Source organism: Bactrocera oleae, chromosome 5, assembly GCF_042242935.1.
Source record: "Bactrocera oleae isolate idBacOlea1 chromosome 5, idBacOlea1, whole genome shotgun sequence".
NCBI lineage: Eukaryota > Metazoa > Arthropoda > Insecta > Diptera > Tephritidae > Bactrocera > Bactrocera oleae.
This window is the reverse complement of record NC_091539.1, coordinates 33,800,081-33,824,393: the sequence shown is the minus strand read 5'-3', so window position 1 is coordinate 33,824,393 and position 24,313 is coordinate 33,800,081. Positions and strand designations below refer to the sequence as shown.

The window sequence follows — 24,313 nt, the reverse complement described above, 5'->3', positions numbered from 1 at the left end:
TGCAACACAGACGCAAAACCACTACACTTAAGTACGATCCGCCATATTCGAAAAAGCCCATCGCCAAGGGCTATGCCAGCGCCGCAGCCACTGCCGCAAATCATCACTCGGTCGAGGAGGTTTCACTGGACGGTTCCAGCAAATTGGTGTACGCCAATCAGGCCGGCTTCAGGTGGGACACAAAAACCAAAAAACATAAATGAATTATATATTTTTTAATACAAAATATGATTTTTTTTTATAAAATTTAATTTTTTAATTTCAGGGATAAAAGCATACATGGTCGCCGTTATACCGGCGGCGGTGAGGACGATCAGGCCCATTCTGGTATGTACCCACAGTCAAAGCTGATTGCCTTTGTGCCAAACAATCAATTGTACACTTGTCTAAATTGCATTCGTTACTAAACTCGCATATTATTTTCCTACTAACAATAACAATGAACTCTTTATTCCTACAAACATATATATAATTACCCATTACACAACACACACCAATGCCACTTGTTGACGTTCCACCTAATTGTGCTCAGCCCTGATTAGTGTTGTTAGTTCCAATAAGAGAAAAATTAAAAATAAGTCATAAAATTCAACAAATTACAATTACAAATACAAATAATACTGTTAATTAAATGAGTCATGTACTCGTATTTATTGTATACATACCTACTAATATATAGTTCAAGTACATATGTTGTAACTTCTACATACCAACTACATACTTAAATACCATATACTACATAACTAACAATTAGTTAGTGCTTGCTGTGCCGTTATAAATAAATATTGCAATTACAATTACAATACAGTTACGTCGCATTCAATGTTTTTGTGAGTTTCGATTTAGTACTTACTAAACTTTAGCCTAGTCTAGTCTGTTAATTGTGATTAAATGCGCTTCAAATTTCTGCTTACAGTTTTGTTTTTTAATGCAACATAATTGAAATTCACTTCAAATATGTCAGAAATATAGTAATTGAATGGAGTTGTATTGGCAGCAAACGCCTTAAGCTTGGACTTTATGAGAAAAATGTGTATTAACTTGACTTATGGTTGGATATTCCATTCGAAATCGGACTCTTAATCCAATCCAGTAGGATCTGTATTACACTTTCGAGTGAATTTCGACTAGCAGTACTTCAGATTTGAAGTGGTTGGCAAAATTATTCACTCGAATGTGAGGCACAGAACCTGCCAGAATATTATTTTGTTTTGTTTACTTACATTAAAATATAATTTTCATTATATGAGAGTATTTATGGTAAATATTTACATATAAGGTTGTCAAATATCTCCCTTCCGCTTTTTTGTCTTTTGAATTTTGCGGCTATGTACAAAGCGCTACAGAGCTCGTATCTGGCAACACTATACATAATTTGAAAGGTCTTGACATAACCTACAAAACAACGCTATGCATGATTAGTTTGGATATTGCGTTCAACAGTTATAGACGTGTAAACATGGAGTTCACTAACGCCGAAATTCGCGCTATTTTAAAGTTTTCCTTCGTTAAAGGCAAATCCGCTAGAGAAACGTTCCGTGAGATTAATGGTGTTTTGGGGGATGGTACTCTATCACTTCGAACCGCGGAGGAATGGTTTCGACGATTCAGAGCCGGTGAAAACGACACCATGGATAAGCCAGCCGGCGGAAGACCTGTGACGACAAATACCGATCAAATCATGGAATACATCGAGTTAGATCGGCATATGGCATCTCGTGACATCGCCCAGGAGATGGGAGTTAGTCACCAAACCATTTTGAACCATCTGCAGAAGGCTGGATACAAAAAAAGTTTGATGTTTGGGTGCCGCATAATTTGACGCAAAAAACCTTCTGGACCGATATGCTGCTGAAACGGAACGAACTCGTCCCATTCTTGAAGCGGATGGTGACTGGCGACGAAAAATGGATCACATACGACAATATCAATGTGATTACCACCTGTTCCTGTCCATGGCGAATGCCCTCGGTGGTGTGAAGTTGTGGGGCTTCTACGAGGAAGGTATTATGAAGTTTCCGTCTAGATGGAAACAGATCATCGAACAAAACGGCGCATATTTTAACTAAATCCGATCACTGTAACACTTTTTATAAAGCATTGAATGAAGAGCAAAAAGGCGGAAGGGAGATATTTTTAATAATTTTACTAATCAAGTGAGACCAATAATTATTAATTAGTTAATTAATATCTATATTATGTAAGGCATGTAAGGATGTATAGTTCGATAAAAAAAATTTTGTCGGATTGGTACAACCTTTTTTTATGTTCTTGTGAAGTATTATTTTCAAGTATTTTTCAGTTTCAAAAACAGAAAATCTCACTGGAACCAAATTTGGTAAATGCGGGGCTGAACCATAATTCTCGTTTCGTGTTTGCCAAATGTGACACCGCATTCAGGTCTTTTTGAACAAGTCTAGCATTGAGACGCTTCATATTCAAAACATTGACGAAAATGTATTGAGTCGATCCATATGGGATGTTGAGTTACTCCGATATCTCTCTGATGTCAACACGACGATTTTCAAGAACTTTTTAATTTAACTTTTTCAATGTTATTGTCATTGACAGGTTAAACGATTTGCTTGATGCTGAATGCTTTATGTTACTCAAATAAACTATTTATAATTATGCCAGAATCGATTTCTGAACTTTGGATACAAAAATGATGCTTCATGGCATCAATATTATGTAAAAAAGTTACTGAGCTCCGACATCTTTTACACTGCTAAACCATTCTAATAACATCTAGCTAAACTTTTCTACGATTGATAGATATATTTATAGGTCCCACTATCAGTGGCGTCCAATTTGATCAATATTACTTACGTATATGAATAATACCGCTATTTTTGGAATGACCCAGAGCACCTTCACCGACATTTTAACAGCTCCCAATATTCTCGAGTCACTACATAAGTTATGTTAAATCCGATGTCTTATACAATGAAAACTGATTGAAATATGTGCGTCTAAAAAATCTGCAGAGGATAATTTTTCAACCTTATTTCTTTTACTGTGCGAAGTTCATTCACTGTTCTTTCGTCTATTCCTTTTTCATCTGCTAAGAGATTATTTATTCAAAAAATCCTCTCTGAATATATGAAGGAGTTTTTTCAAATGAGTTGAAGCTCGAATGCTAGTAAAAAAATTTCTCAGGTGTCACTTTAGTCTTGACCCTTTCCTAAAACCTGGTATACTTATCATATTGTTGAGACAGGATTAGTCATTGTTAGATACTTAAGTTTTGAATTATTGTATTTAATTTTCTTGGGGTACGGATTTGAATGGAATGTCCAGAAACCTCTGTTAGTACTTTCTTGTTTTTGGACTATCTTCAACTTACTCTTGATAATCTTCTTGACTAGTCAACGAAATGCGCAAAAAAAAACAATTAAATTTACAATGATTACACTACCATAATTTGCACTGCTTCGTTCATTTTAATGAACGTCAGCCTAATTACTCCTTGCACCTAAAGCAGCCTCAGCTGCGCCGCTCGCACTCGCACTTTCACACAGTGGCCACAGTCAATTTAAATTAGACAAATACTATATTGCTGATTTTTTCTTTCCCAATAAAAACACGTAAACGCGCCAACAACAACCGCGAACCGCAACAACTACAACAACACCGCCCCAACAGAAAAGGGCATATTGAAGAAGCACAGCTACGGGCTGGTGCACAATGAACAATTGAAGGATAAATGGGGCGACGATGTACAGTCCGACAATCTCGAGCTTATAACACAACAGGACGGTGCACTCGGCGCTTCTACCAGCGGCGGAGCGGCGGTCTCCGAAGTAGAGCGCACCCTCAAATCGCTCAACGGCTATCACGAAGACATATTGGAGGCATTGCGCAATGCGGCCTCACATCGCGGCACCGCCACCGGCAACACGCCCGTCGGCAGCGGCAGCCTAAGCGAAGAGATGCTGCGCAAAACACTGCAAGACTGCCAAAGCGCACAGCTGGGCTACAGTGTGGAACCGTACAAGCGCTCCAGCGGTTCCAAGTCGAGTTCACGCGAGAACATCTGCGACCCGGCACAAGCGCACATGCTGATCGAAAGTGCGGGCATTGGCGGGCATGCCGGTGCCATATTGCATCATCATCGGTCACAGCATCAATTACATCAGCCCCCACCATCAATGCAGCAACAACAACCGCCGCTGGACGATGATGATGCCCCATCGACCGGGCCGTTGCGCATACGCAATCTGGAGGATCTAATACGACAGCTGGAGCATCATTCGTCGCGTCACATGAGTCCTAGCGGCTCCGAGGACATTCGAATGTCCGAAACGGAGGCCGATCGCCATTATAGATTAGATAGTTCTGCCGCTTGTAGTGAATCGTCGCAAGGGTTAGTAATCATTTGAAAATGCAATGTGTGTTTAACATATTCGATTTCGATTACGATTTTGTTTATGTTTTTTGCTGATTTTTGCCGATTCGTAATGAGCGTTAAATGGATACTGTTTATTACATATATTATACTTTGATTCGACTATTTATTCAGTATTTATATATATACCTATATATACACATACTACATACTCGTACTTAAGCATTATGATATATCGATATACCTTCTTTTTAACTTTTTTTGTGTTGAACCGAATTTTGTATGTTGGGGCTGTAGGTGCCTATTTTTGGTTAGAAAAGAAAAACGCTTCAATTAACAGCAACTAACTAACTAGTCCATATATGTATTTGTTCTTAGGTGATCATAGTTATTTGTATAACTGCTCATGTGTATGTATGCGTGTATGTGTGTATGTATGTTTGTGTGTGTTGCTGCAACCCGCTTTTACTTGCTGCCACATAAATATGTCGTACTCCTATAATATTTACCAATTTACTACACATATTAAAAAACTTAGTCGTAATTTCCAGTAGCGAAGCAGTGAAAAAAATTACAAAATGGAAACAAAAAATTATTTTAAAAACTAAAACAACAACAAAATGCACTGATGAAACACATTGCACTTAAATTATTTGCAACTCTTAATATTCTTTCAGGATTTAGACTGGAATATCTGGTGTGATAAAGGTTGGTTCCGATTTGATACTCTTACGCACACACTCTCGCTCCACTTGCCTGATGCTCATTGATATACACTAGATATATTATATATAGTATAACTAAGTTATATTTGAGTAGTTTTACTATATTCAAAAATAGGCACCTACATATATTTAACCCTTATTTGAAGATTGCTGCAATGAAAATCGCATTTCTTTTGAATTTAATAATTTATATTTTCTCTTTCAAGAGAATTGGAACATTTTTTAAGTAATTCGGCATCATACTCGTATTTGTCCATGTTGAATATTTTTGGAAGTTATTCGATATCATATACATATCTCTCCATTATATATAAAAGTTTTCTGCTGCTGTCGAGAATCAACTAACATAAGAGCGAGCTAGCTCGCGCTCGGCGCGGGGCGGACGTAGGCGAGCGAGCGAAGCGAACGTCCCGGAGCGCAGCGGAGGGCGCCTATGTCTATATATATTTATTTATGTATTCGAAATTCGGAAAATAATAATATTTGTAAAAAAGTTAAAATATTTATGAGCAAAAGGGTTAATGCAACAATATCTTGAAGGATATGCTAATTTTTTTCATGTGATTACTCAGTCGTCCATATTGACCCCAAAAATCAGAACCAGTTTAATCTGTGACGTTATGGTGGATAAATTTTAGGATTTAATGAATTTACCTTCTAGAATCTTTCGATTAAGCTATTTTTTCAGAGAATACCGAATATTAAATAAATCACAGATTGAGAGGTATTAAAGAAACTTATGGCTTATCATACCCTTCGCAGAATTCTCGAAAATTTTCTATTTTAAATATACAACAAGTGTCTTACTTCAGATTTTCAAATCGATCTGAAATAAAACAATCAAAATAATATTTTCTAACAGAGTATTACCCTTAACAACTTGCTTCTGAAGCGAGAAACCTATAACATAACATAATATCAGAGAACTAAATTTTTATTTTCAGGGCAAATATATTTATTTTGTAATACTGATATAAATATATTTTGAAAAAAAGTATTGACTAAATCAATACCCCTAGTACGATGTAAATTTCTAATTACCTCAAGAAATTACAACCAGCTTAGTTTTCGAGAATATATAATTCAAATTTTAGTATTGATTTTCTAACAGATCATACCAAAAAGCGATTTTCATTGCAACAACTTAAAAACGCATACAGATTTTGCAATTCCATTTATTTGTTAATGAATCAAACTTTTATTTTTTAATTCACCACTTTCTATTTTCCGTAAAAAAAGAATTCTTAATAATATTTTTGTTGTTTTTTTCGTGTGTGTGTATGAGTTAACGCGTGTATGTATATGTATATGTATGTACATATGTATGTAATTTCATTAACATATACCTACATATGTATGTGTTGTATTCGTCTCTGTTGAATCGCAGCTCAAATCAGCAATTAGCACAATCACAGAAAACTGCAACAATACATCCGTCTTACAGCAGTCGTTTGCGCCCGCGCTCCGACGAGGAGTCGCGCTTCGCCTACGGAAGGTACAGACATCCACAAGCAGCTAGTAGACATCCATCGCATCAATCGCATTCACCTCATGCTTTCGGCCATCATACGCATCATTCGCACGCCCACGGTCATGCTACGCACGGCCCACACTCATCACATCACTCGTCGCATACACACTTGCACCAGGACGACGAGGGTATATACGAGAGTGCCGACCATCATGAACGTTCGGTGGTTGAGGCACGTCTCGATCCGCGTGAGACACCCGATAGTGAGAGGTAGGTACTCGTTACATTCACTTTCGCTCACACACGCTCTCCCTCCACCTATATATATATATATATATCTATGTCTCTATCTATATCCCAGCCGCCAACCCATTTATCCCATTTACAAAAGAAACACCTAAAAGAGCAAACCGTTCCTCTCAAACCTCGTAAACAAAATTTAAAACAAAATTTAAAAACATATACCACAATGCACAACTTCCACAAAATCCACTTTGTTAAAACTAACATTCCCATCCCAGTCCATTAACTTAATCACACATACCTATGTATGTAGTTAGTTTCCCAAACTCATCTCCACTTCCTATTCTCCTCAGTCCAAATGACCGTAAACACTTTGTAGTACTCCCACTGTCGCTTGCAAACTCAAACGCTATCCAAATTCCAATTTGACTTAATTTCTGTATTTCATCCTTTAACCCATGCGTACAGTCTCTGGCTGACGTTGTCCACCCTTTTCCAGATATCCAATGTCCTACACTGATTTTCCACATCCAGCCAAGGCAATCAGTTCGTACAAACGACCCTTTACCTGAATTGATATCCCAGTTTATAAACTCTTATTTTTTGAGACATACTTATGTAATTATTATTTAAATATTCACCTGAATTCGATTCGATTCGTTTGTTCTCTTTATATTTTTCAAATTTACCACAATTTCAGTTGAAACTTCTCCTTTCTTAATTAACTCGCTGTACGTAATTGTAGTGGTAGTGTTGTAAAGTGAAAACAAAACCAGCAAAATCACAAAACAAACCTATAAAAATGAAAAAATATATTTCAACTTTTATTGATATTTTAAGTACTGTAAAATACACTTGAACTGTAATAAGTCATTACACATTAACCTAAGCAGCTGTACCTGTACATTAAATGCAAATTAATAGTGAATATTTTGTATGATGCTGTATGCTAATGTTAGAGCCCACAAACCGGAATGCATTCCATAATTAAATATATAGTTAATTTAGTACAGTTATTTACGTTCCTTTAGAGGAAACGCGTGAAGAGATCTTGCTTTAAAGATTTTGAAAAGCAAAAATTAAATATATAATTATTACCCCTTATTTTAAAAGTTCCATAATTATGTTACTTACATATTTGTGTCTCCCTTTTTACATGTGTTGTGTCTCCCTTTTACCCTTTTTCCATTTTAGTTGTTATTAGAACGCCCCTACTACTATTATACTAGATTTATTTTTCGTGTTATGTTTTGTAGGTAAAACTAAGTTGGGGGATTAAGTACTTATTCTACAACCAATCCAGACCTTTAAAATACATAATCTGATTGATTTATTAAAAATGTAACCAAAGATCTTTGAGTATCTATCGGTATAAATTTAATAACAATAACAGCAGCTTACTTCAGAACTTCAGACATACACGGGACCAGGACTTAAACTCACATTCCATCGATAACAATTCATTCAACTTATTCCTTTTAGTATAGGACCCTATTAAAGACTTTGTATTGGACTGAACAAAAGAGTGTAAACAAAAGGAAAGGGTTTTGAAACTTAAACTGGATTAAAAGTTGTCTTTTAGAATTCTTACCTATATCTAAAATATTGATTATTACTTCGGCGTATTGAACTTTAAAATAAAAATGAAAAGAATTTTGAACTAGTAATCAGCTTTCTGAAATCTTATATTGTTACCACGAATAAAACAAAAGAAAGTATCCAGCCAGTTACGAAGTTTGAATTATACTTTAATGTTTCTGAGACTCAAAGGATCTATCTCTTATTCTTCACAAAAGTCTCACTTATCAAGGTAAAAAATAAATCTCAAAAACAACCTGCTTAACGAAGTTTGTAACACCCACAAAGAAATGACGTTACAAGCTGAGTCGATTTAGACATGTCCGCCTGTATAAACTTGTTCCTAAGTTTTTGAGATATCGATCTGAAACGTCCTTTTTCCTAAGAAGCGGTTCATGTATATCAGGATATCGCTGCTATACAAATTGATCGCTACGTCCTTATTATTAAATCTTTTTTATTTTACAAGATACCTGCACGAAATATGGCACAGATTATTGATCAAAGTAAGGCAATCTCCAAACATATTATTCAGAACGGACAATTAAAGCATATAGCTACCATGCAAACTAACCGATCGAAATAAAGTTGTGGTATGAAAAACTTTTTATTTGTCATGATATGGTTATTTATATTAAAAATTTTTTATTGAAATGAGTGCCAGATAATATTAGAATACCTAAAAGCTTAAGAAACCTGTTTTTTTTTGCCACACAATCATACACCACAGCTTAGATAATATAAAATGTTATGTTTATAATACTCAAGTAGTCAGGACATTTTTATAAATATTCATATTATATTAATTTAGTGTCATATTTTAAATACTTCCCGTGCATCATACTTACTTGTCTTCACTTAGTTGTTTGTATACCTTCACTTCTACAACCACCATCTCATATCATTCATTCAGTGACCCACAAAGCATGCATTAAAATCCCCATCTGAGCTGTCACCTCTATAGATATCCAAGCAATTCATGACATTAAACTTTGTTTTGAATACTGCGCACTCATCTTTGCAAACTGTCAGCATCCTCAGTTGATTTGCCGATGTTTACCTATCTTAGTTTTATAAGTTCGTTAATTTACTTATATTACATTAGTTTATTACAATGGTATATTCACCTGACTCTAACCTCTACATCTGCATTTTCCTTCTCATACATTACCGATCTGACATACATTTAAACTCATTCGCTCATTTTTGTCGACACCTAAAATCACATATTCATCAAATATGGCATCCCATTATTTATTTAGAACATGGCCAGTAGGAAATTTGCGACTAATTTATGCGCCTTCTCATTAACGGTAAATTTTTTTTGAAATATAACACTCTAAACAAGTTGTTATTTAAAGAAGCTGATTTGAATATATTGTGAATTCTTTTAGTATGCAAGGGGTAATGTGCTGTTGGCTGGACTGTACGGTTTTGAACTGTGGTAGAAAGTTGGATTTGAAAAAAAGTTTTGTTTGTAGCTGATATTAATCTTTTAGAACGCATAGATTTTTTTTAAACATTAACTTCTCAAAAACACACCACAGCTCTATGCATTACCTTCAGTTTCCTCAAACAATCTACCTCTTTTGTACCGAGGTTGTACATATCATGCATTATGCAATTCCTACTGGTTCGTTGTATACTCCATAACACTTCTACCTGTTGTAAATACATACTATACACCGAAATTCACTAAATGTCATTTATAAATGCACATATGGTGTAATTACATTCATAAGCATACCAATGTACATATATACATACATACGATATACTATATATATGAATGCTATTCATTCACGTTTGTTTGTATGTGGATTGTGATAATCATTAATTGGTTTTCGTTACTGTTTTCTTTGGTCTCGTTTCTTTCGTTTTGAATTCGTTCAATTTTCTGCATTCTACGAATATTATTTTATTATTTTACTCTATGCAATTCACTTATTTTACAATGCATTCTTGCCTGCCATTCTATTAAAAATTCTATTGTTTTTTTTAAATTCTTTTTGGGGTTATTCTTCATTTTATTTAAAAAAAAAATTGTTTATCGCAAACATATTCCCTTTCGAATTAATCCACTGTTATTTAACTTTGATTTGTTTATTTTTACACACTATTTTATACTGCATTTCACTTTTTTCGTTTGTGTCGCATTGTATGCATCATCGTTTTCGTTTTACACACTTAACACACGCACAATTCTACTTTCATCTTCGTTTCTTATCGTTTCGGTCGTTTTTCCCTTCGGCTTCGAATACTTTATCGTTTTCTTTCTTTTCGTTCGCTTTGGTTCGCTTCTGCTTCGGCTACGTCCTCATTTTATCGTTTCGTTTGCTTTATTTCGCTTTGACTTCGGCTTCGTTCTAATTATTTCGTTTAACATTTCGTTTCGTGTTCGTTTTTTCATTTCATTAAAATTCCCGACAACCCGTTTTTTCTTTTTGTTATTCCGTGTACCGCTGTTCCTGTTATGATTATTATTTTCTAGTGATGACTTTATTCAAGCTCAACAACAGTTAGCCCGGTGGGCGAGTGAGGATGTGGTATCCGTCGTGGTATTGGATCAACCGCAATCCGGCACAATGTCGGATTCCCAACAATCCAGCGGCGTCGGACCAATGTCAACGGCTACAACGAGTACCGTTATACATCATCAACACCCGCACCAGCACCACGGCGATCATCCATCCTCGGCAGCGGCCTCATCAGCAGCAGCGGCGGCGGCGGCGGCGGCAGCAGCAGCGGCAGTCAACAGCAACTCTATAATGGGTTTGGGGGTCGTGCCAAATGGTATAAATGTAAGTCAGAGGGACTATTACCCCTCGCCACCCTCAACGGAGACGGAAAGCAGTGGAAGTGTTATCCAACCGCTCAGCCGTCGTTTGCCTATACCAGCCGATACCGGCCAACAGCAAGCGCAATTTCAGCAACTGCACCAACTGCATCAGCATCATCAGCAGCAGCAGCTTCAGCATCAGCAGCAGCAGCAACTGCAGCTGTTACAGCAGCAAGGCGACACCACCAGCAGCAGCAACAACAGTCAATCAGGACAAATAATGGAGAATGGTCGATATCCGGAATATAAACACTGATGATAATGTCAATGCCTACAGCAACAAACACAGCAGCGGCAACAACAACACTAGCAATAATAAGAATAGTAAACACCACATAACACATAGTCATAAGTGGTGAAAGCTAAGCGAAAATCAAACGGAAAATCTATTTTTCTAATGAAAATTATGCGAACAACTTGTTGCTGTGTTGGCTGCAATTCGCGAATGCAACACGAAGCAACCAAAGATGCCTAACTGGCATTGACAGCTGACCATTTGTTACTGAGGCCTGAAAAACGAATAAAAAACGAAGTACTTCGCGCTGTTTAACAAGCATAAACGAACGAAAAAAGCGAGCGAGTAAGCGAACAAGCGAACGCGATATCGACCGAAGCCCAGCAATGTGATTTTATACAAAGTAGCATTTTAGGTTATTCAATTAAAGAAATTGCAAACGAAAATGATTTGGTAATATTATTAATTTAATTATTTAAATAATGAAAAGAAAGCAAAAAAATGAAACAAAAACGACTCAGAAATAAAATAAAATAACAAAAATATAAAATAATATTAATTGTGTGCACTTGAAGCAGTTGAATCGTGAATTTATTACAGCAAAAAATAATGTGCAAATTGGCGCAAAGAATTAAAACAAAAACCAAAAAACAAGAAAACGAACGCAAATCGTTTCGCTAACTAATTCGAGCAAGTACATGCCCACACACACACACAAACACATACATGACTAAGTATGTATTTGTAAATTTTGTTACTCACATCCATTGTAATTGTACATATGTATGTATTGACTAGCATTATCGATAAGTTCCACAAACTTCTTTGTACTATGCATATGTATGTATGCCTGTGTGTATGCCCCGAAGCCTATGTGCTTAAACGCTACATAAGTATACTCGTACATGCATAGTATATACATATATATAGATCCATCGTACCCTAATCGCATTGCACATAGCTGTATTTTACGCGTATATATATATATATATATATATATACTTATTACCATCACAACACACACTCACATATATATGTACACATGTACGTCGAGTAGAAGTGTACGAATTTGCCAATTAGCATTAAGCCAGCATTGATGTTTCTAACACACACGCGTATATGCTACACATATACAACAATACATACACTATAAGCGTATTGGCGCATACATAGGTATTTGGGTAATATATTCATAGAGTTCTTGTAGTTAGCGAATGCAAATGGAATTATGCAGAAAAAGACGATAGTAACAAATTAACAAATAAATCAGCATAGAATAATGAAAAACTGAAAAATTAATAAACTGTATAGACCCAAAACATCATTCACATACACACACATACCTTGGGGAAAAAATATAAAATAAAATTGTGCAAACTTGACAGTGACTACCAACTGTAATTACATAGGAATTATGCTTAAATAATCTCAAAAACTGCATTTTCTTAATGCCTTTCCATTAATTTGCTTTCTTATATTAATATTTAGCACTATGTTTAGTTTTTGTTGTACAGCAGTAGGCAGCTTTATAATATTTTCTGATAAGGAAAAATAGAATCCCAGAATATTATTCTATTTTTCTTTATTAGAAAATATTATTAAGGATGCTTAACGATCACAACTTTCAAATCCTGATAAAAAAAATTGGTTTGAGTTTGTTCTTCAAACATATTCCAACAAGTCAAATAATTGAGCATCAATTTTCAATGGTGCTTTAATGAAAAATTGACGCTTAATTTTTAAAAGTTGATTTTTTTCCGATTTCGAAGTATTCGGGGAACACACATTTTGGCCTCTTTAATATAACACCCCTATTCTGAATGGCTTCTAGCATAAATATAGTAGGCGATAGCCAACCTTGCACTTAATGTAAACAAGTAGAAGGCTGATATAGTAGCCAGACCATTAGACGGACGAGTTATACAGCAGTTGTCTTACATACCTTATACGAATTTAAGTTGTTAGAAAAGAACATTTCTTAGTAGCTACTACTCAGAGTAAACAAAATCTTACTTCTAAGAAGACATGTGATATTTATATTGTTGGAAAAGGGTAACAAATGTTTGCTGTTTATATGTTTATATGATATACAACTAATATTTCGTGTATCTATTACAAGTAATGCTCTTTGTGCTGCACAAATTCGAAGTAAAACGTTTACTCAATTAGTTCTATTTTTGGACCGAGATTATTGATATATAGGCGTCTTCGACATTAAAAATTTAACGTCTAGATATAGACTTTATTATTAATAGTATTTCCTGAGCTTGCCAAAATATAGACGCCTTAGTTTTAGACATTGGCCGTTCGAATGTCGAATCTCGATGAACTTCATTTTAAGATCAATCGAAGTTATTTTTGAATTTTTTGTTTTGATGTTTTCGTCGATAAATGTCTCTTTTGAACGTCGACTGGTCCCATCGTCTTCAATGCTCATCATAAAACCTGTGCGGAATTCAGCAAACCACTTACAAATTACTGGCCCACCAGACCCAAATCCCCGTAAATACTCCGCGCTTACTCCACACACACTTATCAACTCACTTTTGGGTAAAACATAGTGTTTCATTAAAACTCAAAATTCCTTTTCATATATTTTAAAGGTTAAATCAAACTACAAAAGTATGGATACTAACATAATACTAGGAGCATCCTCTGGAAACTATGAGGACTTTTCAGCTTGCTTGGTTTTTTTGGGCTGAGGATATAAAAGTTCAAGTTGTACCTAGTGTGCAAAAAATAATAATCTTCATTGTTGAATATTTGATAAAATTTTAATACCAATTAATTTCAATTCTACCTCTTAAGGATCTTGCTACTTATATAGTGTAATATATGCAGCCAGAGAGAAACGAAACATTTCGCAAGTAGTGAGAAAATATTGTATAATATTAAGAGAGAACTAAAAAATTTGATCCAAAAATGCTCGCAAGCACATGTCAAGCATTGATCCTACAAGATTTGAATTTATGTATGATTTTATACAACTTTTTCGACGTTGTTGATACATTCCACTTTAAGGATCAAGTATTGCCACAAAATATACTTCTCTTTCCAAGAACATTTATAGCATCTTTCATTCACTTTCTGAGGCAGTCTTGAATTCTTCGTTGAGTTTTATATCAAAAATTCAAATAGCTGACTCACTGAATTTTAAAAACTTTACCAAAAAGTGACTGAAAATCATTTTAATAGAAATTAACATTAGGCGTTCCAACGCTTAACTGCTGTACTCCAGCCATAATTAAACTCACTTTTAGCTGTCACTGCAAAGTTTGCACAAATTCTCAACTATTACATATTTTCAACCAAGCACAGTACACTATTTTATAAGAACTCAAAAGTGTACTATAAAACCAATAAAATTGATTTTATAAAAAAAAATGTTTAGAATATCTTTTGAACCCAAAAGTTGCGTATGTGCGAACGACCGAGACGCGTAAATCAATGATGAAATATTGATTGCTAGGCAAAGGAAAAAAAAACCAAAATTAATACAAATTAGGTTAGTTTAACATTAAAATGTCAATTTAAACACATAAAATGATATTGTATAATGATAAGACTTAATGAAATATAAAACAAAAAATTATTTGCTGAAAGGCACCAGAAGTGTATTTATGTAATAATCAAGCGTTGCAATCGTTGTTTTTGCAGTCGATGTATGAAATTTGGAACGAAACGCGAAATAATATTAACTTGACATTTCATAAACGAATACATACGCGCGCTATCTAACTCTTTAATTATATATTAAGGATTAGAGCGGTATGTAGTACACTTGCATACATACATACAAAGCAAACAATGCAATAGCATGATATTCTAAAACACATATGTATTTGCATATAATTACTAACACACATACAAGTATACTTACATACTCACATACATAGCTGCGTAATTCATCTCATGTGTAAATATATTAGTCAATGGTTAGGCCATAAGCATAGGATAAATTTTATAGCATAACTAAGAAGGTGTATAGATCTGTAAATTTGAGCATAACTAAAATTATTCATCAAAAAAACTATATGTGCGTCCGAGTAAGTTTGTTTCTTCAGAATAATTAGAAAACATTTAACAGTTTCTCAGCAAAATCATAAGACAACTCTGCTAGGAATAGCGAGCTTTTAATTTTGATTTATTATATATAATTTGAAAAATAACAGCCTTACAATTTACAAATTCAATGAATTTTAAGTTGTCTGATAAAAAGCTAAAAGGGGTAGAAGATGGGGGTCGATCAAATATCTAGATGTGCTGTTAATAACAATTTTAGTCACATATTTCAATATTTCAGCCCCGACTGTAACTTTGTTGTATGAGCAAGTGAATAACAGCAAATAGTCGAATAAAGCTGGAGTAGAACATATTTTTAATTGCCTACAAACAAGTAATTTATAAAAGATTGATACATACACTATTGAAAGCCTCTAGCCTCTCTATTTGAAAACAAAACAAATACTATTTTATGTACATTTGAAGATCTTCGTATAAAATTTATAACAAATAGGTACTTGGAATAATCAGAGAATTAATAATTTTTGTACTAAAGTCACATATTTTTAAATAAAATATTTAATTTTACTTTTTCCTCAATATGAATTTAACTGCCAAGAAATTGGTAATCAATTGCTCATACTGATCGGAACTAAAAATTACGTTATTATGAAATTATTTTTTAATTATTTCTTTAAGAAATATCGCTTCTATTCTTGCTAGGCTTGAAAGTAATCTCATTCTGTTTTCTTGATTCCAGCTACAACTGTTGTTTTTTTCTAATCTGCAACATAAATCATGCATTGTTTAGTTATCTGGTCGATATAATGGTATATTCATGCAAGTTAATTAAAATGCTATCGAATTGTCACTCCTAAGCTGATGGAGTTCGAAAAGTGACAGAAACACCAGCCACTTTTTTGTTGTACAAGTAAAGTACTTTCGAAAGTGAATGTCTGTTTTCAAAATATTGTTTTACGTCCAATTTTTTAAAGCAATTTTTTGACTTTTGCATTTTGTATTTCTCGTGCTTATAAATGAATACACGACTTTTTTTATTTAATAAAATTACTCAAACCTAGAACATTTTGGACAAACTAAGTGAATCAATGTAATGCAGAAAATACCTGACACGCCACTAATAACATGCGAATAAAAGACGATACATTTTCCATAGATTTTAAAAATGTTCTATAATTTTTTATGTCAGAAAGTTCGATCGCTAACCCAAAATGCAAAGACAGACAGTGAGGAAAAAAGTATCAGGAGCCGAGTCTGACATCACATAGTCAAAATTTGTTTCCCTGCTTTTGTACTGTCATTCTTGCTACAAATTGTTCTTCTGAGTTAGTTAATTGTATATATAGAGAGCTTTATAACATAGGACAATATTTATCAAACAATTTTCAATTTAACGTTTGATTATGTTTTTTTGTGACCAGAAAACTGATACTCGTATCATAATTCTCCACTTTAAGTGCTCATTAACTATACACGGTAGGTAAGTTTGTCGCTTAAGTCTTTTAATTTTGATCATTATTTTGAATGGTACAAAAATTTTGAAGCTAACTGCAGATATTTCTTATATGTATACACACAAAGCCGTGTTTAGAACAAACACACGTGTGAAATAAATATGCAGCCAACACACCATATGAGAAAGAAGTTTAAAAGGGTGTACATACACATACATATTTATACGACTACAACTTACCTCTCCACAAAGAGAAAATTTGTTTTAATACATTTTTCACATACGCACATGCATAAATACAATTTCAATATAAAAATAAAAACAAAAATAAGAAATATTTATAAGGAAGCACTTTATTTTGTTGATGAGCACTTTGAAAGCAAACCCTCATTATATATAAATGCAAACAAAAATAAGAAACTTAAAAAAAATCGAAAAAATATAAAATATTTAAAAAAATATAAACGTAATTAACAAAGAAGTTGAATAGATTAAAGCAAAAAAATGGAGATCGAACGAAAGTGGAAGAACCATTTCTAAAGAACTGTTAACTGTTGTGAATTTAAAGAAATATTAAATATTAAGTAAAAATAAATTAAATATTAAATCAAACCAAAAGAAAAATTAAAACAAAAAAAGGATATTCCATAAACATAACGTACACACTAGTTAAATATAGTTGAATAAACAATTGAATGTTGATCGTTGAAATGAATGAACGCAAACAACTGCACTCAAATGCATACACACACACACATACTTACATACATATTTATGTATATATATGTGCACACAGATATGTATGTAGCCAACATGTATGCACTAATGCCAAGTGAAAGTTCTAAGTAAAAACTTAGCTACTCGATGGCAAATAAAAGGAAAATGTGCTTAACAAAAATTGGAAAATTGAAAATTAATGAATGTATGCAACAAAATGTTGAAAACGAAACCGACACAACCGATTTCGTATTCGATTTTGTTTAATTGAACTCGAATCTAACAATATAAGGTCTAAATTAATTTTAGTTAATGCGTAGTGTAAATTATAGATATGTATGCGCATAGCAGATGGCATTAGCATAGGCTAAGTTAAAGTATGAAATATAAAATAAATATACATAGCAACAAATAAATAAATAAATGAATAAAGTTTAATTTAAGCAAACAAAACTGATTTGCAAAAATTCCAAAAAAAATCGTTTATTCTTTTCTGTTAACGAAATTTTCCGTTAACGGCAACCATTTTGTGAAGAATTGGCGCATTTTTTATTATGTCTGTATATTCTGCTGAGCATATTTTATTTCAGGCCTGCGCCAAAACTAATAATTCACTTGCATACATACATACTTCTTGTTGTTACAGCACCAACGTCTGCTTATGAATCTAAATTTATTTATTCATAACTTGCTTCATGGTGTTTCAGGAATTCTTTTGCTTACTCATTTCACATGCATACATGCATACGTACGTACATACATTCATTGGGTTTTGATAAGTAGAGCATAAAGCATAATATTCGATTTACATGTTGGAAAATATGTAGCTTTTAAATATTGCTATGAAATTCACGATAGTTTGATATAGTTTTATGAAAACCAAATCACTGTACGCACTTTCAAACCAATCGGAATGGCAAATTAATTGATTGCTTACATTTTTACTTTCTTTAAACCATAGTCGCCACTTATTTAATTATTTAAGCACTTGATGGATGTTACCTAAATTGTCGACGCTCTCTCTACCAATTTTTAAATACTTAATTGTCAAAATATTATACCTCTTTAACTTTTCCTAAATATGTTTATACACATATGTCGAATACATAATTAGAATTAGAATTTTAAACTCGCATATCTTTTTTTAAGCAGTTTAGTATTTTTGATTTAGTTCTTTTATATATTTTCCTAAATATATTATTAATAATCCTTTGCTTCCAAATATGCATTTGATAATTAGAACAAATTTAAAACAATTTTCTTGTCGTGAATTCCATCTGACAGCAAATGAAAATATTATAAAAACGTAAGAGTTCCAGAAGACTTCTTGCAAAATACCACTTCAAAAAGTTGCCTAACTACAAATGTAAAGTTGATCAAACAAAAATTGTCGTAGGAGCTAGTTTTTTTAAATTTTATCACAACAATACTGATTCGTTGAGTGATACTTCATTCGTAATCTAGGATCCATTTAATTAGGTCATTATCAAATTTAAATGTAAAAAGAACCCTGAAAAAATTTATATATTCAACATAAGGTTTCCGAGAGTCATTTTTAAGAGAAAGCTTCGTGAAGTAACTAAAGCTATTTCGGTGTATTTTCCAAATACGCAAAATGCATTTTTCAAAGTGTAAATTCATTAATAGTAATATTTAGTTAATAATTGAAAATAACATCTTCATATTACACAGTTCATTCTGATTCATAAATAATTAACAATTGTCTGAAATCATCTCCAAATTATATAAAATTTCACAAAAATAATTCATAATCGTCCTATATATATACCTTTCGCTGTATAAACTATATGAAATTCTGGGGTGTATTTCAGTTTAAAATTAAAATGTGTAGAGAAGCTTTTAAAATAATATTAAAAGTGGCAAGTTACTTAAGAGACCCAGTTGAGAATGGCATGTTCACACTGAAGTAAGCGAACAAAACAGGAGAACTGTTGATGCCTTCGCACATACCTTTACGCTACCTTTCTCTACAAGTCATTTCACTTAAGAAAACAAAAGTACTTTAACTCGTACTTTGTACAATTTGGTTTAATTTTTTGCTATCATATAAATAAAACATTTTCAATTTCACTTCAATTCCATCAATGGTTGTCAACAAATACGAAATCACCAGCACTATAATTGAGCTTGGAAGTTATATATATATTTACAATATTTATATATATATAGTATGGACTCGTAGATGTATTCTTACCGCATTTGAATCGAATATTATGCTGCATTTTATTAACGAATGTTTAGAATTTTAGTTGAATAACCGAATTTTTTTTTAAAATTCACATTTCTCTCTCTGTTTTTTTTTTTCGTTTTCTATTTTTTCAAATACTTGCAGACGTCAACATTTCTAAAACAAAAATCATCCGCAAACTGACTTTGTATGCTTTACAGGTGATTTTCAATAAATAAAAAATGCAACATTGCACTAAAACGAAAAATAATAATTTAACTAATTTTAAAATAAAAAGTCAACAAACCAATATAAATCAATTGTAAGCAGTGTTTAATAGCGAAAGTTCTTTTTAATATCTAATTATGTTCATTATAATAAATATTTACGCGTCGCAACTAACCTCAGACACAAAATGCGTGGAAGCTAAAGCTTTTGAACCTCAAATTATCCGCCACCTCATCCTAAGTTTTGAAAGCCCAATTACAAACTTTAATCCTTAAAGCAGCAAAGCCAAAGCAGCAAACAAAAAATATATTAAAAATATACAAATATCCTTATTATCAACCCTTTTTGAAGCCTCTAAGCAATTTTTAGTTTATCAGTTATTTACTTAGTATGCCGTCCATCCCCGCCCCCCCAAAAAAAAGAAACAAAAACTTCTTGCAACTCTGTTAATGACAAACTTTTTATTCTGTTTCTTTCGTTTCTGCTCTTTTCTGAAATTTATTTGCAGATATTATCGCTAATTTAGATTTAAACGTCAGACCAAAAACCAATAAGCACCTAAAAACACCCCGCAAATACAAAATACATTTATGTATCTAGAAAATATAACGGGCTTAGGAAGTGTATTAGTTACATCCACATATGAAATAATGTCAAGATTTCTACTACTCCTTTTAGATTTATACTTACACATTAAATACATACTATATATGCTAACACACACGTGTGTATGTATGTATAAACATGCGTATGCATGCGCATAAGTTTAGTTATTGTCTAATTTTAGTTGAAATTCCGCAATAAAAATAATTTAATTGTAAATAAATGAAATTTAAAGATAACAAAATTTAGTTTGTAATATTGTAAATATTTTTATATACGAGAAAACACAAATGAGTATTATTAGAATAGGTGCGAATTCAATTGTAAATTAGGAAAATGTGTGTAAAAATAATGTGTAGAAATAATTTGAAGATAATTAAGCGGAAGATAAAAGTTTTGCCCATTTTATTTTGAGGAAACTCTGTAATGTTTTTAGAATTTTCGCATAACATATTTTATATAATTTTTTTATAAAGAAAAATATATTTCGAGGATAATTTTTTTATTAAAAAAAAAATTAAATTAGCAATTGCTCTGGTTTTTTTATCGGAAGAACCTAAACGTTTGAATGCCTAAATTTCAAAAATCTCTTTTATCATACTAAAGAATGTACATTTTACATTGATAATTCAGTGTGCAAATTTTTAATTTCTTTTGAAAAAAAAAAAAATTTCATAAAATAGTTTATTTTCACTTTTTTATTATTATAGTAATTTTTTTTATTATAATTTTTTTATTATATATTTCAAATTTTTCTTTCAGTTTTTATTTTTTAATCTTTTGTATATACATTTTTTTATTATATTTGAATTTCATTTGATTTAATTTACTCATAGTATTTTTCAATGAAAACCCTGGACGCAACTCAGACCATTACTTTTCATTTTATTTTTGATATTTTTATTTAAAACACTTCTTTAAAAAAATTTTATTGTGTGATATTGTTTTCAATATTTATTTCAAAAAAAAAAAAAAATGTTTAAACGTTTATTCCATGAAACAATATGTTTATACTTTTTTATATCCTTTATTTTTATTTTATTCACTCTTTGTTACTTTATTCACTTTTTTTAATTTTGTAATATTATTTTTTTATTTTTAATTTTTTAATTCTTCAATATTGTTTTTAACTTTTCACTTTTTTCTTTAATTATTAATTCTTTGTAATGTTTTAATTACTATTTTTTTTATTTACTTTTTTTCTATCAAAAACATTACCACAGCCAATATCTATTATATTATTTTTTTTAAAGATTTCTCAAAAATTCTAGTTCACACTTTGTAAATATTAAAAAAACGTCAGAAACAAACACAAAATCACTTTTGTTAAACAAGGTGTTTTGTATAGTTTATAAGTATAACTTGTACAAAGGAAAAATTCACATGCTCGTGCTAGAATTAATTTTACATTAAGATATATAAATAAAAAAATATACATAATTAGTTACAAAAACAGAAAACCAAAACAATTGCGGTAGTTAAGTGTGAATTAAAATCAAATAAAAAAGAAAAAATCAATTCAAATAATGAGTATTGCAAAAACAAAAAACCGAAACGAAATCAGATTAGTTCACATGCAACACAAGATTACAGGTCAATACTAATTAGTGAAAGATTTTCATAGAATTACAAAATAGTATAATAAATAAATAAGATGAAATGAAATAATATGTCTAGATATACCATATACGATTTAGAAAAAAAGTAGCGGTAATAGAAATAATTTGCAAACAAAACGTACAGTCAGTTTATCATGGTGAATGTCGTCGTATGTATGTATGTAATGCAAGCAAGCAAGCACGCTACTGTTTTAGTGTACCACAAATACACCCACACACACACAAACGCACTTACACCCTTCCGAGCAAGTGAAATAATAATGCGCTATACTGACAGACTCCAAGACTCTCTACCCACATACATATATAGATGAAATTTCTAAATAATGAAACCAGGGTTTCCATAAGCTAACTATTGCGCATAGATATAGAAATTCTTTATTTAAGAACTTTTCACATTTGAGTCAACATTTTTTATCAATTTGTGTTTAGACATCTATAAAAATGCTGAATTTGATATTAATTAAAATCAAAAAATTCTTTATAATTAAAAACGAGCAATCCTTAACCCGTTATATCTATCCAAAAGGATTCTGAAAGCGAATCATTACTTATGGAACTTTGTAGAATGTTTTTATAACCTTGCACTTGAGAAATCATCGCCGTTAGCCAGCACATCTTCAATCTAAATCATAAATTATTTTGTAATGAAATAAATATTTCGCAATTTTGGCATTCTAGATACATTCAATAGAATTCGTTGTTTATTTATGACACCACAAATTAATAGGTTATAATTATCATAACCTTGTTTTTCAATTGCAAATCAATATTGCAGATCAGAGTTCTAAAAGCAATATTTTTGTGGCAACGAACTGCTATCTAATGGAAAGATTTACAATAGATTTTTCTTTAGATTTTTCAAACTTTTCGACTTATGCTAAACAGACCACAGACATTAATAAAGATTAATAGTCCACTCGATTCAAGTCTTCATTTTTAACCTACTTACATAAGGATCTTAAATATTTCCACCTCATAGTAGAGTTAAATGTGAGCATTATATTCAAATCCAGCCCCAAAAAACTGGTCTTATATATCTCTATTTTTCTTTAAAACTCAAACTCATAATCAATTTAAAAGAACTGCTTTTTGAAGCAAATTATAGCCGCAGACATTAAAAGGATCGAAATAAACTCCAAGTTTCTTGAACACTTCATAGTTGTTCAATGAACACGAAATGTTAACTTGAGTTTGCTGCGCGGCGAAAAGCATTTTAGAGGTAGGTTGTTATGTAAGGTTAGTGGACACAATTTAGTTCCTTAGTCTAACTCAATCGGAGTTTTTTGACACTCAGACCGGCCACGTTTTAATGAAATACTTTAGTATGCTGCTTTAGTTTGCCCCAGAGGTTTTTCAAAATTAGTGCAGACAAGCCAGATACTTCTCTTTTTATTAATGGTATCTGAATTAAGCTTTTTTGTTTAATATGAGATTTAGTAAAGTTCATTGGCTTACTTGTATTACATATAATTACTAATTTTGTGTACTGGTGAATTGTTGACGTTACAATAGAGTAAGGAACATTTGTTAATTGACTCAATTAGGGGATTGACTTAATGACCGATGGTCGCTTTCGTGTAAGTTTTTTTTCTAATTGAGGCTAGTATTTACAATAAGCTGTTTTGTCCTGTGTTAGCATAAAATATTTCGCAAATATTTGTAGGTAATGTTCGTATGGTGACTTTCCTTAGACATTCTTATTGAAGATATTCTTGACAATCAGACAAAATCTAAAGATTCAGAAACTGTGACTGGGTGAAGATTTTAATTAAACATATTTCAAAAATGTGTTTTTACTTATCGCAAAGGTTTTCTAAATGAGTGCAGTCGATTAAGACATATATTTTCAATTTTCTTTTTCCCTACCTTTCTCTCTTGTTTTAGCACTTGTTAAATTATTACATACAAGGTTTATACTTCTTTTTCCGAAAGCAGCGCTTGGTTTGTTAGCATTTACAAGTAGAAGTGGTGGGTGTAAAATATCGACGGTAGTGTGACACTCGTAGTTAAAAGAATTTACTCTAAATACAAAAATCAATA

At 32.2% G+C, this 24,313-nt stretch overlaps 1 protein-coding gene and 1 long non-coding RNA gene across 15 annotated transcripts in view; one reads left to right on the top strand and one right to left on the bottom strand.

Annotated features, from left to right (window-relative positions):
- The window catches only part of mmd (disintegrin and metalloproteinase domain-containing protein mind-meld), a 509,673-nt gene that overhangs the window by 462,465 nt on the left and 22,895 nt on the right, over nucleotides 1–24,313 (top strand). For 3 of the 12 annotated variants that reach the window (XM_070110649.1, XM_070110648.1, XM_036371737.2), the window contains exons 20-25: nucleotides 11–172; nucleotides 266–327; nucleotides 3,646–4,366; nucleotides 6,461–6,814; nucleotides 10,857–20,041; nucleotides 20,557–20,602. In XM_070110649.1, the coding sequence (XP_069966750.1) occupies nucleotides 11–172; nucleotides 266–327; nucleotides 3,646–4,366; nucleotides 6,461–6,814; nucleotides 10,857–11,460 (1,903 nt within the window). In that variant the 3' untranslated portion in view covers nucleotides 11,461–20,041; nucleotides 20,557–20,602. Of the gene's footprint in view, nucleotides 1–10; nucleotides 173–265; nucleotides 328–3,645; nucleotides 4,367–6,460; nucleotides 6,815–10,856; nucleotides 20,042–20,556; nucleotides 20,603–24,313 lie in introns of those variants that run through there. The other 9 variants (XM_070110652.1, XM_070110650.1, XM_070110651.1 and 6 more) reach the window with 8 other exon arrangements.
- On the bottom strand, nucleotides 78–10,867 carry LOC106620122 (uncharacterized). 3 transcript variants are annotated; one of them, XR_001330814.3, is made up of 6 exons: nucleotides 9,926–10,867; nucleotides 9,493–9,804; nucleotides 9,214–9,425; nucleotides 7,429–7,581; nucleotides 7,089–7,355; nucleotides 78–166 (listed from the first exon to the last, which is right to left on the bottom strand). It is a non-coding gene; the product is annotated as an uncharacterized lncRNA (long non-coding RNA). The 3 variants fall into 3 exon arrangements; XR_004978396.2 differs by having other exon boundaries at nucleotides 9,214–9,429; nucleotides 9,493–10,867; XR_011396738.1 differs by having other exon boundaries at nucleotides 9,493–10,867.